This window comes from Pseudophryne corroboree, chromosome 6 (assembly GCF_028390025.1).
Source record: "Pseudophryne corroboree isolate aPseCor3 chromosome 6, aPseCor3.hap2, whole genome shotgun sequence".
Lineage (NCBI taxonomy): Eukaryota > Metazoa > Chordata > Amphibia > Anura > Myobatrachidae > Pseudophryne > Pseudophryne corroboree.
The window spans coordinates 168,553,028-168,566,353 of record NC_086449.1 but is presented as its reverse complement, the minus strand read 5'-3'; the positions used below and the strand labels follow the sequence as shown (position 1 = coordinate 168,566,353).

Below are 13,326 nucleotides of genomic sequence, written 5' to 3'. Positions count from 1 at the left end.
CTGCCAGTACACATTATGCCGCACAGTACCCCCAATTCACATTACAGGTTGAGTCTCCCTTATCCAAAATGCTTGGGACCAGAGGTATTTTGGTTATGGGATTTATCCGTATTTTGGAATAATTGCATACCATAATGAGATATCATGGTGATGGGACCTAAATCTAAGCACAGAATGCATTTATGTTTCATATACACCTTATACACACAGCCTGAAGGTCATTTTAGTCAATATTTTTTATAACTTTGTGCATTAAACAAAGTGTGTGTACATTCACACAATTCATTTGTTTCATATACACCTTATACACACAGCCTGAATGTCATTTAATACAATATTTTTAATAACTTTGTGTATTAAACAAAGTTTGTGTACATTGAGCCATCAGAAAACAAAGGTTTCACTATCTCACTCTCACTCAAAAAAGTCCGTATTTCGGAATATTTGGATATGGGATACTCAACCTGTATAATATATAGTGCTCCCTGTTCATATTGTGCCTCATTACAGTGCACCGATTCATATTATCTAACATTGAGATGCCCTCTAGTTCATTTTATACCACACTACAATGACCAGGTACATAACTAGATATATTGCAGGCCCCAAGGAAAAAGTTTGAAAGGACCCCTATGTACCACCCAATGGCGAAAAATGTATATAACACATGTAACTTTGACAGGGAAGGTGGGGCCCTCTCAGCTCTGGGCCCCATAGCAGCTGCACTGCCTGTACCTATGGTAGCTACGCCCTTGAGTATACCAATTAATTAGAAAATGGAAATATAGATACAAATATATTTTTTGGGTGTGGATCATAGGATCGACAGTTACTTGGTCGACACTCATTAGGTCGACCACTATTGGTCAGTGACAGTGACTACGTCGACACCTGAAATAGGTTGACACGCTCCTTAGGTCGACATGAACAAGGTCAACATGAGTTTTTAAAAAAATATTTATTTTTTTTGGTGTCGTTTTCTTCGTAAAGTGACTTGGAACCATGTGGTTTGGGGTACTGCAAAGTTGCCAAACACTACTTTATTTTTAAGTCCGTCGCTATGAATATGGATCAATTTTGCTAGTGAAGGGTTATTACTTTACTTCTAATCTAATGACATCCTGCTTCTTTGACTAGATATTTATATATCTAGTCCCTAGTCACACGTATGTCACTGACACACTAGTGACCTCATCTCTGTACTGTGACTCACTGTGAAAGTGTTGTAACTCATCCTCATCTATAATTCTTACTATTATTTTATCATTCCTCCAGAGTCCAGCCCATTTTTACAGTTTCATCAATTGAAAAAGATCAATAGAAAAGAAAGTGTAATGAAAGTTAACACTATACTACATCTGCAACAATCCATAGAAATGTGTGATTTTTTTTTTTTTGGGGGGGGGGGGGGGGGGGGTTGCCATTATTTCCCTTTATTATTTTGACACATTATTATAAGCTACATATCAAGTACAAAATGTTGGCTTAGCAAATAACATAACTACTATACAAATACTATACAATACAAAACACTGCTTATACATGTAATTCTGAACAGCTCCTTCCGCTACTAACTAGGGAAGAGAACGATCAAAGGTTCTAAAGAGTGAAGAAGTGGACAGGTGGAGAAATCGCTAATAGCATCCAAACAGCTACCTATGATTCTCTAGAATTAACTTGATAACTGCTAGCTAGAAACTGATTGGTTGGTTGCTATGGGCGTCCCCAATTGTCCTCGTCTCCACTCAAGAAGGTTTGATACATACCCCCCCCCCCCCCCTTCCCCTACCTGGAATAAATTACCTAGAGCAACCTTGCCAGGGCATTACATCCAAATAGATGTTTTCGCTGGGTGAAGTATAGTGATAGCTTCTGTCACTATTATGCTGATGGAGGGGAGGCGCTCCAGCCTACCAAAGTGGGATGTGAAGATCCCTATTTGACCGGGCTCTCTGCATAGGTAAAAGCAGGCTAATGCTGTATACTGTAATTGTAGTGTTAGCTAATGGAGATAAGCTCTGAAAAGCTAAGCTCTTTAGAACTTTTTTAAATAGCCCCATATCGCTGTCCCCATAGAGAACTGTGAGGAGGCTGCTGGGAACCCTTTCGTACTGAATGTAGGAGATGTCACCTGCGTTACATTCTTCTCGAATAGCTGTGCCTGTCACACCTATTTTTTTCGTTTATGCGTGTTTTAAGGGGAGACCGTTAAGATGCCGGCAGGCAGGATCCCGCCGGTCACAATACCAATGCCGGGATCCTGTATTGCGGCCACAATACCGATGACAAAATTCTGACAGGTGCGATTCCAGTCATCAACATACCGACGCCAAGAATCTCAAATGTCCTCTCAGCGGGACGCACTCACGTCCTGCCATGGGGGGTGTGAGCTTAGGTTTAGCCTTTAGAAGGGGGGTTAGGGTGCAGGGACAGGGAGGTTAGGAATAGGTACCGGGGAGAGAGGGTTAGGTTTAGGCACTTAGAAAGGGTCAGGCACTAAGTAGTGAGGGTTAGGTTTAGGCAGCGGGGGAAGGGGGGTTAAGATTAGGCACCCCACGGGAAGGGTTAGGCACACCCAGGGAGGGTTAGGGTTAGGCACCCACAAGGGAGGGTCAGGGTAGGGGACAGGTGAAGTTTAGGGTGTAAATTGCGGTGCTGTCTGGATTTTAATGGCTGGTATGGCAATGTCGGTATTCTGACCATCGGCATCCCATACATCAGGATTACATACTGAACCCGTTTTAATAACAGAGGTCAGGTTTGTTAGCAAACCAAAAACGTTAGCAGTTGGGCAAAACCATGTGCACTGCAGGGGGGGGGGGGGGGCAGATATAACATGTGTAGAGAGAGTTAGATTTGGGTGTGGTGTGTTCACTTCAAACTGAAATCTAAATTGTAGTTAAAAATAAAAGCAGACAGTAATTACTATGTCCAGAAACAATAGAACCCACCCAAATCTAAATCTCTCTGCACATGTTACATCTGCCCCACCTGCAGTGCACATGGGGGGTCATTCCGAGTTGTTCGCTCGGTAAAAATCTTCGCATCGCAGCGATTTTCCGCTTAATGCGCATGCGCAATGTCCGCACTGCGACTGCGCCAAGTAAATTTGCTATGCACTTAGGAATTTTACTCACGGCATTTTCATCGTTCTGGCGATCGTAATGTGATTGACAGGAAATGGGTGTTACTGGGCGGAAACAGGCCGTTTTATGGGCGTGTGGGAAAAAACGCTACCGTTTCCGGAAAAAACGCAGGAGTGGCTGGAGAAACGGGGGAGTGTCTGGGCGAACGCTGGGTGTGTTTGTGACGTCAAACCAGGAACGACAAGCACTGAAATGATCGCAGATGCCGAGTAAGTCTGGAGCTACTCAGAAATTGCTACGAGGTGTGTAATCGCAATATTGCGAATACTTCGTTCGCAATTTTAAGATGCTAAGATTCACTCCCAGTAGGCGGCGGCTTAGCATGAGCAAATCTGCTAAAATCCGCTTGCGAGCGAACAACTCGGAATGACCCCCATGGTTTTGCCCAATTGCAAACTTTTTTTGGTTTGCTAACAAACCTGAATAACTCCCTTAATTTGCTAAATATGTCCCTTATGAAAGAAAATACAACAGGGCCCATATGCACAATATTAGAAGCCAGTAATCGCTCTATAAAGCACCTATGTCCATGGCCTCCTTTCTGTCTGCTCTCTAAGAACTACCTACCTGGTCTGCTTCCTATTTTAAATCTATTTCAGCGACTGCTGAAATAGACACACGTCTGAGTTGCCATTTCCTTCTGTTGCACTTGCACAGTCCTACGACCTTCCCCTAATGAACATGTTGTGTAGTACATAATGGCCCTCATTCCGAGTTGATCGCTCGCAAGGCGAATTTAGCAGAGTTGCTCACGCTAAGCCTACGCCTACTGGGAGTGTATCTTAGCTTCTTAAAATTGCGACCGATGTATTCGCAATATTGCGATTACAAACTACTTAGCAGTTTCAGAGTAGCTTCAGACTTACTCGGCATCTGCGTTCAGTTCAGTGCTTGTCGTTCCTGGTTTGACGTCATAAACACTCCCAGCGTTCGCCCAGACACTCCCCCGTTTCTCCGGCCACTCCTGCGTTTTTTCCGGAAACGGTAGCGTTTTTATCCACACGCCCATAAAACGGCCTGTTTCCGCCCAGTAACACCCATTTCCTGTCAATCACACTACGTTCGCCAGAGCGAAGAAAAAGCCGTGAGTAAAAATACTATCTTCATTGTAAAATTACTTGGCGCAGACGCAGTGCGAATATTGCGCATGCGTACTAAGCGGAATTTCACTGCGATGCGAAGAAAATTACAGAGCGAACGACTCGGAATGAGGGCCAATGGGGGTAATTCCAAGTTGATCGCAGCAGGAATTTTGTTAGCAGTTGGGCAAAACCATGTACACTGCAGGGGAGGCAGATATAACATGTGCAGAGAGAGTTAGATTTGGGTGTGGTGTGTTCAATCTGCAATCTAATTTGCAGTGTAAAAATAAAGCAGCCAGTATTTACCCTGCACAGAAACAAAATAACCCACACAAATCTAACTCTCTCTGCACATGTTATATCTGCCTCCCCTGCAGTGCACATGGTTTTGCCCAATTGCTATCAAAAATCCTGCTGCGATCAACTTGGAATTACCCCCAATATGGACAATTCTTGATGCACAGTGATAGAGAAAATTTCAAAGTGTTCCAAACCCATATGAAATGCTGTACAATATCACTATATCAAAGACAGTGTTAAAATTAGTACTTGCCACTGTGCAATGAGACATTATGCCACACTGCCATGTGTAGTCATTATTTCTAACGACATATATAATTACATTTTACAATGGTCAGACTTTACACTTAAGTCCTGTGGGTACTGTGCTAGGCATGTGAGGGATCATGCCTACAGCATTCACTGGTAAATGCACAGTCACTGTAGCACAATTTATCCATCACTATGGTACTGTAACACAGGAGTGTTGGGAGTGCTACATGCTGAGACTCATGAATGAGCCAAGTCTGTGGGGGAAGGAGGGGGCAGCTTTTGCATCTCGGTAGATGATGTGAGAAAGTCAAACGTGACTGAAAGCAGGTTTATACAAGCCTCCTCCATTCTGCACATGTGACCTGATTTATAACCAATCACGCTGTGGATTATAATTAATGACTCCAAGAGTTTGGTACATATGAATTTATCACAACGCGCTACAGCAGGGTAGTAGGGCAGGAAAACCATAGCTCCTGTGTGATCTGATGGGATAACACCTACAAATAAGGAATCAACATATTCATGGAGATACAGCAAGGTCATTAGATTCTGCACTGGGTGGTATACATTATATTCCCAATTAATTATGTTATCACCTCTACATTCTCCCTTATATCGCACACAATTAAGTAATACTGTGTATTCCCCAGCTACATCCAGCAGATATGAGTAATACATGAATTACATTGTTCTGTGCTGATCGGGGACTCTGCTCCATCTGCTACAGTAGCTAACAACCATGGGGGGTCATTCCGAGTTGATCGCTAGCTGCATTCGTTCGCTGTGCAGCGATGAGGCAAGAAAAACGGCACTTCTGGGCATTCATATGCGGCGCAATGCGCACACGCGTCATACTATTACAAAGAACGATGCAGTTTCACACCAGGTCTAGCGAATCTTTTCAGTCGCACTGCTGGCCGCAGAGTGATTGACAGGAAGAGGGCGTTTCTGGGTGTCAACTGACCATTATCAGGGAGTGTTTGGAAAAATGCAAGCGTGGCTGGCCGAACGCAGGGCGTGTTCGTGATGTCAAAACAGGAACTGAACAGTCTGAAGTGATCGCAAGCGCTGAGTAGGTATTGAGCTACCCTAAAACTGCACACAAAAAATTGCCACCGCTCTGCGATCCTTTCGTTCTCACTTCTGCTAAGCTAAAATACACTCCCAGTGGGAGGAGGCATAGCGTTTGCAAGGCTGCTAAAAACTGCTAGCGAGCGAACAACTCGGAATGACCACCCATGTTAGGTGTCATTCAATGGTTTGCAGAATGTAGTATGCAGGGTTGGACTGGCCCACAGGAGTAAAGGGGAAGCCCCCAGTGGGCCCTATTGCCTGCGGGGCCTCCTCCTCTAGTGATCAGGTTCCAGACTGTGCACTTGAATTATACATTATACATATGTTACATTATACTGCACAGGACTATGGTGTATTTTCTACAGGGCATTGCTGTTATTAATCTGGTACATTATCATGCATGCACTAGTAGTAGTTAATATATATATATATATATATATATATATTTATCTAGGCGCCCAGCCCACGCACTCTCTAATGGTCAGGCAGACCAATATGGTAGCTGGACACGCCCCCTCTGGAGACCAGCCACACTCCTAAGCATGGGCCCCTACCACTTCGTTCCTCCGGTGGGCCCTTCATGCTCCAGTCCGACACTGGTAGGATGCCTGCACATCCTAACTCTTCTACTACTGGAATGCCTGTCAGCGAGGTCCCCAGCTCATGCACTACTACACAGGACAATTGCATGGCTGGACATTGGACAGTTCCACTGAGTCACAGTCACAGACAGCCTTCCTGGTACGGAAATTCCCCATCCTAGGACAATACATGAGGAGTGGGGAGGACAGAAAGTGGCTAAAAACAGTGGACAGACTGCGCTGTATTGAAGATATGTTAGTGTCAGGGTTTCTAGAAGAATTTTGCTCAGTTACAGGAATGTGAAGCACATGATGAATTCCTGAAGAGCACATATTAGCAACATTGGTTTCTCACCCTTGTTCAATACTCAATTCACAAATACCTTAGATAACAAAAATATGTAACATCATGTAATGTGGCTGCTACAATATGGTTGATGCATGATACCAAATAAGAATTGTCTAAGTGATAACTGCTCCTAATCCTACATCTGACTGACCAAATAGGTCTTACATACATGTACATTCTCCCAAGAGCCTTCCAGTTTCCTTGAAAGGTCATCCAGTGTTCACCATGGCTAAACCTTTATACAGCATGTCTATCAGTGAGGTAACATCCTAAGAATTCTCCCCGCACCCTGCAGCAACCTTCACCATCAATATTAATCCGAGGATGGCGCCATAAAGCAAAGAAATTGGCCACAGGAACATTCACATGGACAATAAAAATTTAGGAAGAATAGGTCTGCTGAAAAAATGATCCTGCAAGTACAGTACAGTATGTGTGAGAATTCTACCTGACATAGAGGGTATAGCCGAGGCTACATACTGATATAGCATGTGTCTTGGGTCATTGTCTGACACTGGTATGAATGAAGCATAATGAGTTGATTACAGAAGCAAAGTAGTTAAAAACCAGCTCTGTGGTCTGAAGTGGAATAGTCCAGTATACTGTAGATGTAAGCATGAAATCGATACTTAATGCATAGGATGGATAAAGCATTTGTAGAAGTACAGTGTTTCTCTAGTATAGTTAGGGGGAGCAGTGATTTCATTGCTGCAGGTAAAAGTAGAAGCCTGTTTAGTAGATAAGGTAAATGAGCAGACATTAGTCACACTCAGCCTACCAAAGCAGGAAAGAGTTAATGTTGCCAGAGGGCGTCAGGATTACATCTAGTGAATTTCCACTGTACTTCCTTAGAATTTCCATCATATAACAATTATTGGTCATTGAGGCAAAAACAAAGCACACCAGTGGGATCTTACGTTACATTGTAGTAGGGAAAATCCCATTCAGGGGTTGCTACTTCTGATGTGTCCTACTGTAGCAAAGCACAATTCATTACCCAATACTGGAAAGAGTAGCAAAGACACATTGGTGGTGTCACATTCTGGGAAATACCATCTTTTCTGAGGAAAACCAACATGGAAATTGCCATGATCTACCCCTCATCTGTATTACAGGACAGGTCACACTTGCCAAAGACCAGTCACTAGATGCTACAGTGTGGTTCTTCTCACTGTATACAGGGGGTCATTCTGAGTTGATTGCTCACTAGCAGTTTTTAGCAGCCGTGCAAACGCATAGTCGCCGCCCACGGGGGAGTGTATTTTCACTTTGCAGGTGTGCGAACACCTGTGCAGCAGAGCGCCGGCAAACACATTTTGTGCAAAACAAGACCAGCCCTGTAGTTACTTATCCTGTGCAATGATTGCTGCGATGAGTGACACGGTAATGACGTCAGATACCCGCCCAGCAAACGCCAGGCCACGCCTGCGTTTTTCCAAACACTCCCAGAAAACGGTCAGTTGACAGCCAGAAACTCCCACTTCCTGTCAATCTCCTTGCAATCAGCTGTGCGATTGGAATCGTCGCTAGAACCAGTGCAAAACCACAAAGGACTTCGTACCGTACAACGCGCGTGCGCATTGCAGTGCATACGCATGCGCAGATTAGCCGTTTTTTTCACTGAAAAAGCAATCAACTCGGAATGACCTCCATAGATTAGTCCTCACAGTTATACCTGAGTACACGTGGGGCTCAGGTATAACTTATTGTTCACAGTGCAAGTTATTCCCCACTCCCTCTATTCCCCACCTCTACCTATAGGGAATGCTCACACAGGCTCAGGGCACTTCATAAACACACAAAGTGTTGGCAGCCCGTGTCCCCTTACGAAACTCTCTTACTGGAAGTTCAGCCCAAGTTACTAAGAAGCCATCAGTGAGTTTCTACCACCCAGTGTGGGTGACTTCTACCTACCCTACCAGGGACGTGTGGTGAGCTAAATAGCTCAGGAGGCACTGGCTAGCACCAGAGCCAGATTTACATGCAATATATGAGCCAAAACGTACATCTGGGCAGCACACAGGTGCAGCAGTATAAACTCCTGGATATTTGGTGAGTTTTGATCATAGATGTGTGGAAAAGTTAGCCAGGTGAGGAACTGCCTCACCTGCATAGACTTTTTACTACAGAGTTTTGGTTATAAAAATTATTAGAATAATGCAAAGAAGATATTTTAAACATATTCTTTGTATTTTTCATATACTTTACGCGGTCAAAACTCTGGCACAAACGTTAGTATGACAGGAATGGCTCTGCCTCACCTGCCTCACCCCACCGCACGTCACTGCGTAACCCCCCCCCCCACCCCACCCCCTTAACCTTCATGCCCCTGTCAGTTGCTGCCACTGACACCAGGTCTACAGGACACTGTACAGCGGGGTATCTGAGTCAGCGGAGAGATCTCACCCTCAGGTGATCACATCATTGTCCTATTACACCAACACATGTGATGTCTGCTAGGGGACAGGATCGTTTATATAGTTTACATAAGAACATGTCATCCTCTGCCCATCCTTATCAATTGCACTATATTACAATTACAACACAAACAGAATCTTAGCATAGATAGACAGACGGATAGATAGATAGATAGATAGATAGATAGATAGATAGATAGATAGATAGATAGATAGATAGATAGATAGATACTCGTGCTTACCTTCTGTACTTGATCATGGTTGAGCTCTGTGAAGAAGTATGCCAGTAGATGGGACGCTATCATGGTTCCCTCTGACTGTAATGAGTGTAACCCGTGTAATCTCCCTGTGATGTGCTGTCCCTGTGTGCCCCAGCAGCAGTAGCAGTACAGGCGGCTTTTCCCTCACTCCGCTCTAGTCTGTGACAATGTGGTCCATTCAGTGAGATGCCTCCAGCCAAGCCCCCAGTGACGTCACGCCTCCCCATCCTTAACCAGTTCCCGGCCACAGGCGCGTCCATCACACACCCCTGCCTGACACTGCAGCGGCCGTGACTCATACCCAGCCCGCGGCGCTGCTGCTGCTGCTGCACTCAGAGGGGGGCCGTCCCCCGGCGGAATGTGCGGGCAGATGCGGGGATACAGGTGTCTGTGCACTATATGGGGACTTTTTTTTTATTATTGGTGGGGGGTTACTTAAAAAACTAGAACTTGAACTAGTAGTGATGTCATCAGCGGTAGCTCCCTACACCCCCGCATGACTCTTTGTGCAGCGCTCTACCGCACATCACAGATACCCGCACAGCAAGCACATGTATGGGATACAGTGCACAGGGCGTAGCGGGCGGGAGGTGTGTGCTGCCCTGTACAATATACATATTATATATACACGTTACTCGCATAGCTGTGTGCTCCGGAGCTGCAGGGGTTACAGGATACCGCCAGCAGGAACCGGCACAGCGCGCTATTGGCTAAGGATGGGGTGTGTGAAAAGCAGGAGGCTGATTGGGCAATATGGCCGGCTTGTGGGCGTGGCTATGTGCTGTGGTGGCCGCGTGCGTATCCCCCAGTGAGTGCCGCCCGGACACCGCAACCTCTGGTGCTCCCCTCCACGCCCGCATCGCGCGATGTCCCCGAACGCTGCTGCACCCACCGGGAGAGTGGCGGTGTCCGTGGGATAATTTCATATACAAAATAAAAAATACTCCCGCACCGGTACAGATGACAGCACGATGTTCTCTTTCCCTTTATTTAATGTTTTGTATGGTATACAATTATACCCGCATTTATAGCTGATCGGGAGTGCTACCAGGAGCTTGAAAAGTATAACATACACACACAGAAACAGAAGCAGTTATCTGTGTGCACTGAGAACCTCACAATTTTTATAAAATATATACTTTATTATCATCATCATTCTGTTATGAAGATTTTTCTTCCAATAAAGGCATTATAGCCCCCACTGACTTGTTTAAATAATCTATATGATCCTGTTATTGTATCAGTTATATTCTGTTTTGTCTCACCAGAGAATCATAGCTCCCATTGGATGGAGCTCTGATGTCACATTGTTTCTACGCTGTTTTCTATACATGTTACAGCACTGTTTCTTAATGTGACATCTAGAGCTCCATCCATTCGGAGCTATGATTCTCTGGTGCGACAAAACAGAATATAACTGATACAATAACAGGATCATATAGATTATTTCAACAAGTCAGTGGGGCTATAATGCCTTTATTGGAAGAAAAATCTTCATAATAGAATTGAGCAGTCTCTGTTAAAAAGATTTGGTTTTAATCACACTTTCTATTTCACTCTGTTAATTTTAAACATATTTCATAATGGCTGAACAATAATAATTGCTTTTTAAATGATGATAATAAAGTATATATTTTATAAAAATTAATTGTGAGGTTCTCAGTGCACCCAGATAACTGTTTCTGTGTGTGTATATGTCCGTGGGATAATCACTGGCGGCAGACAGTGGCTGCACAGGGTGAGCTAAAGCCCAGTACCCACGGGCCGATGCTGGAGAGATGTGTGCTGAGCGAACCGCTCAGCACACATCTCTCCTGCCGCTCAGCACAGCACGATCTGTGCTGAGCGTGCGGGGGGAGACGGGGGGGCCGCTCATTTCACCCAGCGGGTGAAGTGAGCGACCCGCTAGATTGGCCTGCATGCAGGCCAATCTAGCAGCAGCGACAGCGTTGTGCGGGGACGCGCATCGCTATCGCCGAGGGGGCTACACACGGAGCGATCATGCCGATATTCTAAGCAATCTAGTCAGATTGCTTAGAATATCGCTCCGTGAGTACCCCCCTTTAGAGTCAGCATCACTGTCATCATCCACATCGTAATCAAGTATGGAGACAACCAGACAGATACAGATATATACTGGCTCAAGTTCGAAACATGGGACCTCATGGGCTAGCATATAACCGCCTCAGAGCACTGTCCACGTGGACATCTAGCTAGGCCCAGATTTATCAAGCCTTGGAGAGTGATAACTATCACTGTGATAAAGTATCAGCCAACCAGTTCCTAACTGTCATTTTTCAAACACAACCTGTGACATGACAGGAGCTGATTGGTTGGTACTTTATCACTGTGATATTTATCACTTTGGAAAGCTTGATAAATGGGGGCCCAAATGTGGCGAGTGGAAGAGAGCGAGCCACTGTGCCCTTAGCATGAGGAGCGAAGTAAGCACACGAGGGTACATGTTTTAATGTTCTGAACAAGTTTAATGATGTTCTGAAGCAGCTTAGTAATGCTAACCCAGGGGATTCCATGTTCTGAACTTGAACCTTATATAGATATCACTATCATTATGCCCATTGTAATCAAGTACAGAGGCAACCAGCTACAGTATATATCTATATACTGTATATTTATCTATACCCCCTATCTCTACCATATGCAGCCACTTGGACTGTTTTTCATAAATTAGGCTAATTTTGAGGAAAATCAATCCGCTCACAACAGCTGTCTAACTGGGGGTTACAATGAATCAATGGAGAACATCCAATACAATAAATCATACAGTAATGGAAACTGTAGCAAAAGGCCATTCTATTCATATACTGTATATCACAACCACACCACTCTGCATTCTGATGTACCCACATCAAACACAGGCATTAGATCAATATGTACTTATAAATTACATTTCTGCTCACCCTCTTCACAAATGCATGCTGTCTCTCCTGCCTACTGATTACCTCCTCCGCCTCCAAGATTTTGCATGTATTGCTCCCTACCTCTGGAATTCTCTCCCTATCAGACTCTCCACCTCTTTACAAAACTTCAAACAGGATCTCAAGACACACTTCTTTATCAAACACAGCCGTCTCCTAGTCAAACATTCTGTTCCATACTCACTGTCTACCCCTTCTGTGTAAGCAGGGCCACCAAGAGGGGATGAGGGGGGAGGGGCAGGTACTCTTTACCTGGGCCCGGGCCTGTTAGAGGGGCACGATGAGGGTGCGTCCCGTCCCCCTCACCATGTAGAGAGGTGCCAGCACTTTGAACATGGAGAGAGAACGACTGCTGCAGCCTCTCTCCCCAGCCCAGCACATCTCTCTCTCTCTCACTGTGTGATGTGCGGTGAGGAGCGCTGATCCCACTCGATCACCCCACATCTGCCCCTCTGATCATCCACTGACCAGTGGGAGCCATTGTAGTTCACTCTCCACTCTCTGTCCATGTAGATTCCCCACAAGTGCATACACATACAGTAGACACACGTGCTGTCCAATAATTAAAAAAAAAAGTATGTTAACTGGTTCACAACAAAATTGGCCCCGGAGCGCCAGCAATCATTTTTTGTAACTTGCCAGAATAGAATGTAAACTGAAAAAGGCAAAGACTTGCAAGAATGAGTAGGCCCAGTTGCGTAACTATACAGGGTCCAAGAAGTGCACTTGCTATGGGACAACCCACTGCACTGTTCTTTTAAAAAAAACGTTTATGGTATCAACACTTTGTGTTGTGGGTTCCAGGGGGGCAAGCGTGCTGGCAAGCAGGTTCCAACAGCAGCAGCGCCAACCCAGCAAGCTGCCCCATGGAGCTAGAAGATGGCAGCTGCAATGGGAAGCAGTGCCCCCCTCTGCCACCAGCA

The 13,326-nt window shown here is 45.0% G+C and overlaps 1 protein-coding gene across 1 annotated transcript in view; it reads right to left on the bottom strand.

The window, feature by feature from the left end:
• Positions 1-9,758, bottom strand: part of LOC134936833 (hexokinase-2) — a 91,938-nt gene extending 82,180 nt beyond the window's left edge. Inside the window, exon 1 of the mRNA XM_063932107.1 lies at positions 9,447-9,758. Coding sequence (XP_063788177.1) covers positions 9,447-9,509 — 63 coding nt within the window. The 5' untranslated portion in view covers positions 9,510-9,758. The remainder of the gene's footprint in view (positions 1-9,446) is intronic.
• Between the last annotated feature and the right edge of the window lie 3,568 nt (positions 9,759-13,326).